The 5,064-nt window shown below is 60.5% G+C and overlaps 1 protein-coding gene across 1 annotated transcript; it reads left to right on the forward strand.

The window, feature by feature from the left end:
* The first annotated feature begins 640 nt into the window (after positions 1-640).
* On the forward strand, positions 641-4,740 carry LOC130587929 (sperm motility kinase 3A-like). The gene is made up of 5 exons (XM_057388900.1): positions 641-832; positions 1,251-1,438; positions 1,506-1,614; positions 3,259-3,495; positions 4,648-4,740. The coding sequence occupies exons 1-5, from the start codon at positions 641-643 to the stop codon at positions 4,723-4,725; spliced, it is 804 nt and encodes a 267-aa protein (XP_057244883.1). The 3' UTR covers positions 4,726-4,740.
* The last annotated feature ends 324 nt before the right edge of the window (positions 4,741-5,064 follow it).

Genomic DNA, 5,064 nt, shown 5'->3' on the forward strand with positions numbered 1-5,064 from the left:
CACCGGGGTGGGGACACTCAGGGTGGCACTGGGGTGGGGACACTCAGGGTGGCACCGGGGTGGGGACACTCAGGGTGGCACCGGGGTGGGGACACTCAGGGTGGCACCGGGGTGGGGACACTCAGGGTGACACCGGGGTGGGGACACTCAGGGTGGCACCGGGGAGGGGACACACAGGGTGACACAGTGCCACTGTCCCCTGTCCCAGTGTCTCTGTGTCCGTCCCTGTGTCCCTGTCCTTGATCCCATGTCCTCGTCTCAATGTCCCTGTCCCCATCCCTGTCTGTGTCCCTGTCCCCATGCTGATGTCCCTCTGCTGGTGTCCCTGTCCCCACTGATGTCCCAAGGTCCCCAGGCTGAGAACCTCCTGCTGGACACCAACATCAAGATCCCTGTCCCAGTGTCCCCATCCCCATGCTGATGTCCCCATCCCAACGTCCCCATGCTGATATCCTTGTCCTGATGTCCCCACCGATGTCCCCGTGTCCCCAGGCCGACAACCTCCTGCTGGACACCAGCCCAACATCAAGATCCCCGTCCCTGTGTCCATCCCAGTGTCCTTGTCCCCATCCCAGTGTCCCCATGCTGATGTCCCTGTCCCTGTCCCAGTGTCCCTGTCCCTGTCCTGATGTCCCCAATGATGTCCCCATGTCCCCAGGCCGAGAACCTGCTCCTGGACGCTGACGCCAACATCAAGATCCCCGTCCCTGTGTCCCCATCCCAGTGTCCCCATGCTGATATTCCTGTCCTGATGTCCCCACCGATGTCCCCGTGTCCCCAGGCTGAGAACCTCCTGCTGGACGCCGACGCCAACATCAAGATCCCTGTCCCAGTGTCCCCATGTCCGTGTCCCTGTCCCCATCCCAGTGTCCCTGTCCCTATGCTGATGTCTTTGTCCCCGCTGATGTCCCCAATGATGTCCCCACTGATGTCCCCACTGATGTCCCCGTGTCCCCAGGCTGAGAACCTCCTCCTGGACGCTGACGCCAACATCAAGATCCCCGTCCCTGTGTCCCCATCCCTGTGTCCCTGTCCCCATGCTGGTGTCCCCATGCTGATATCCCTGTCCCTGTCCCCATGCTGGTGTCCTCACCGATGTCCCCACCGATGTCCCCGTGTCCCCAGGCCGAGAACCTGCTCCTGGACGCCGACGCCAACATCAAGATCCCTGTCCCAGTGTCCCTGTCCCCATCCCAATGTCCCCACTGATGTCCCCACTGATGTCCCCACTGATGTCCCCGTGTCCCCAGGCCGAGAACCTGCTCCTGGACGCCGACGCCAACATCAAGATCGCGGATTTTGGGTTCAGTAACGAGTTCTCGCGGGGTTCCAAGCTGGACACGTTCTGYGGGTCCCCCCCCTACGCCGCCCCCGAGCTCTTCCAGGGCAAGAAATACGACGGGCCCGAGGTGGACATCTGGAGCCTGGGGGTGATCCTGTACACGCTGGTCAGCGGCTCGCTGCCCTTCGACGGACACAACCTCAAGGTGAGCCCNGTTCTGGAGGTGTGTGGGGACCCTGAGGACACACAGTGACAGTGCCACCCCCTGTCCCCAGATCGTGTCGGCCGTGCACTACTGCCACCAGAAGAACATCGTGCACAGGGACCTCAAGGTGGGACATGGTGACACCGGGGAGGGGACACGGTGACACCGGGAGGGGGCACTCAGGGTGGCACCGGGGAGGGGACACGGTGACACCAGGGAGGGGACACTCAGGGTGACACCGGGGTGGGGACACTCAGGGTGACACAGTGCCACTGTCACCTGTCCCAGTGTCTCCGTGTCCATCCCTGTGTCCCTGTCCTTGATCCCATGTCCTCGTCTCAATGTCCCTGTCCCCATCCCTCTGTCCCCATGTCCATGTTCCTGTCCCTGTCCTGATGTCCCTGTCCTGATGTCCTCACGGATGTCCCCAACGATGTCCCCATGTCCCCAGACCGAGAACCTCCTCCTGGACGCCGACGCCAACATCAAGATCCCCGTCCCTGTGTCCCCGTGTCCGTGTCCCTGTGTCCCCATCCCAGTGTCCCCGTGTCCATGTCCCTGTCCCCATGCTGATATCCCCGTCCCTGTGTCCCTGTCCCTATGCTGGTGTCCCTATGCTGATGTCTTTGTCCCCGCTGATGTCCCCAATGATGTCCCCATGTCCCCAGGCCGAGAACCTGCTGCTGGACACCAACACCAACATCAAGATCCCCGTCCCTGTGTCCCTGTGTCCGTGTCCCTGTCCTAATGTCCCCACTGATGTCCCCATGTCCCCAATGATGTCCCCACTGATGTCCCCAATGATGTCCCCGTGTCCCCAGGCCGAGAACCTCCTGCTGGACGCCGACGCCAACATCAAGATCCCCGTCCCTGTGTCCCCATGTCCGTGTCCCTGTCCCCATGCTGATGTCCCCATCCCAATGTCCCCATGCTGATATCTGTGTCCCTGTCCTGATGTCCCCAGTGATGTTCCAATGTCCCCGCTGATGTCCCCACCGATGTCCCTGTATCCCCAGGCCGAGAACCTCCTGCTGGACACCAACACCAATATTACAATTCTCATTCTCGTGTCCCCATCCTAGTGTCCCTGTCCCCATGTCCCCAATGATGTCCCCGTGTCCCCAGGCCAAGAACCTGCTGCTGGACACCAACATCAAGATCCCCGTCCCTGTGTCCCCATCCCAGTGTCCTTGTCCCCATGCTGGTGTCCCTTTGCTGATGTTTCTGTCCCCACTGATGTCCCCATGTCCCCAGGCCGAGAACCTGCTCCTGGACGGTGACGCCAACATCAAGATCCCTGTCCCTGTGTCCCCATCCCAATGTCCCCATCCCGGTGTACCTGTCCCCATGCTGATATCCCTGTCCTGATGTCCCCACTGATGTCCCCAATGATGTCCCCGTGTCCCCAGGCCGAGAACCTGCTGCTGGACACCAACACCAACATCAAGATCCCTGTCCCTGTGCCCCCATCCCAGTGTCCCTGTCCCCATCCCAATGTCCCCATGCTGATATCCCTGTCCTGATGTCCCCACTGATGTCCCCATGTCCCCACTGATGTCCCCAATAATGTCCCCGTGTCCCCAGGCCGAGAACCTCCTGCTGGACGCTGACGCCAACATCAAGATCCCCGTCCCTGTGTCCCCATGTCCCTGTCCCCATCCCAATGTCCCTGTCCCCATCTCAGTGTCCCCATACTGATATCCGTGTCCCTGTCCCCATGTCCCCAATGATGTCCCCACTGATGTCCCCACTGATGTCCCCGTGTCCCCAGGCCGAGAACCTGCTCCTGGACGCCGACGCCAACATCAAGATCGCGGATTTTGGGTTCAGTAACGAGTTCTCGCGGGGTTCCAAGCTGGACACGTTCTGYGGGTCCCCCCCCTACGCCGCCCCCGAGCTCTTCCAGGGCAAGAAATACGACGGGCCCGAGGTGGACATCTGGAGCCTGGGGGTGATCCTGTACACGCTGGTCAGCGGCTCGCTGCCCTTCGACGGACACAACCTCAAGGTGAGCCCGGCCACGGCGCTGGTCACACCTTTGGTCAGCTTTGGTGACCTTTGGTGACATCTCTGGGCATCTCGGGTACCTCTGGTCACACCTTTGGTGACACCTCTGGTCACCTCTGGTCACACCTCTGATCACCTTTGGTCATCTCTGGTCACACCTGTGGGCATCTCTGGTCACCTTTGGTGACATCTGTGGGCATCGCTGGTCACGCTTCTGGTCAGGTCTGGTCACCTTTGGTCATCTCTGGTCACCTTTGGTCATCTCTGGTCACACTTTTTGTTATCTCTGGTCACACCTCTGGTCAGCTCTGGTCACCTTTGGGCATCTCTGGGTACTTCTGGTCAAACTTCTGGTCATTTCTGGTCACACCTTCCATCACCTCTGGTCACACCTTTGGTCATCTCTGGTCAGCTCTGGTCACCTTTGGCCATCTCTGGTCACCTTTGGTCACACTTCTGGGCACTGCTGATCACACCTTTGGTCCTCTCTGGTCATCTTTGGTCACACTTCTGGTCACACCTTTGGTCATCTCTGGGTACTTCTGGTCACACCTCTGGTCACACGTTTGGTCATCTCTGGTCACCTTTGGTGTTCTCTGGTCACACTTTCTGTTATCTTTGGTCATCTCTGATCACATTTCTGGTCACCTTTGGTCACACCTCCCATCACCTCTGGTCACTCCTGGTCAGTCCTTGACCCTCCTGTGTCACTGCCCTGGAGTTTGGGGTCATCCTGAACCCTCTGGATGGTCACTGCCTCAGTGGTCACTGCCCTTCAACGGACACAGCCTCGTGGTCATGGTCACCTCCTGCCACTTCCTGCTACCTCGTCAAGAGCCCATGTCCCCTCCTCTGTGTCCCTGACCCTGACTGCTCCTGACCCCGAGTGACCTTAGGTGACCCCAAGTGACCCCAAATGACCTTGAGTGACCCCAAATGACCTTAGGTGACCCTGAGTGACCCCAGGTGACCCCAGGTGACATTCCCCGTGTCCCCAGGAGCTGCAGAAGCGCGTCCTGCGGGGCAATAACCGCGTGTCCCGCTCTGTGTCCCCTGACCCTGAGTGACCTTGAGTGACCCCAAATGACCTTGAGTGACCCCAAATGACCCCGAGTGACCCCAGGTGACATTCCCGTGTCCCCTGTGTCCCCAGGAGCTGCGGGAGCGCGTGCTGCGGGGCAAGAACTGTGTCCCCTCCGCGGTCCCCTCTGTGTCCCCTGACCCTGAGTGACCCCAAATGACCCTAGGTGACCCTGAGTGACCTTAGGTGACCCCGAGTGACCCCAGGTGACCCCAGGTGACATTCCCGTGTCCCCAGGAGCTGCGGGAGCGCGTCCTGCGGGGCAAGAACTCTGTCCCCTCCTCTGTCCCCTCTGTGTCCCCTGACCCCGAATGACCTTAGGTGACCCCAAATGACCTTAGGTGACCCCGAGTGACCCCAGGTGACCCCGAGTGACCCCAGGTGACATTCCCCGTGTCCCCAATGTCCCCAGGAGCTGCGGGAGCGCGTCCTGCGGGGCAAGAACTGTGTCCCCTTCACTGTCCCCTCCGTGTCCCATGACCCCCAAAT

The sequence above is a fragment of the Malurus melanocephalus genome, unplaced genomic scaffold (assembly GCF_030028575.1).
Source record: "Malurus melanocephalus ecotype Western Australia unplaced genomic scaffold, MMel_1.1 scaffold_2766, whole genome shotgun sequence".
NCBI classification, from domain to species: domain Eukaryota; kingdom Metazoa; phylum Chordata; class Aves; order Passeriformes; family Maluridae; genus Malurus; species Malurus melanocephalus.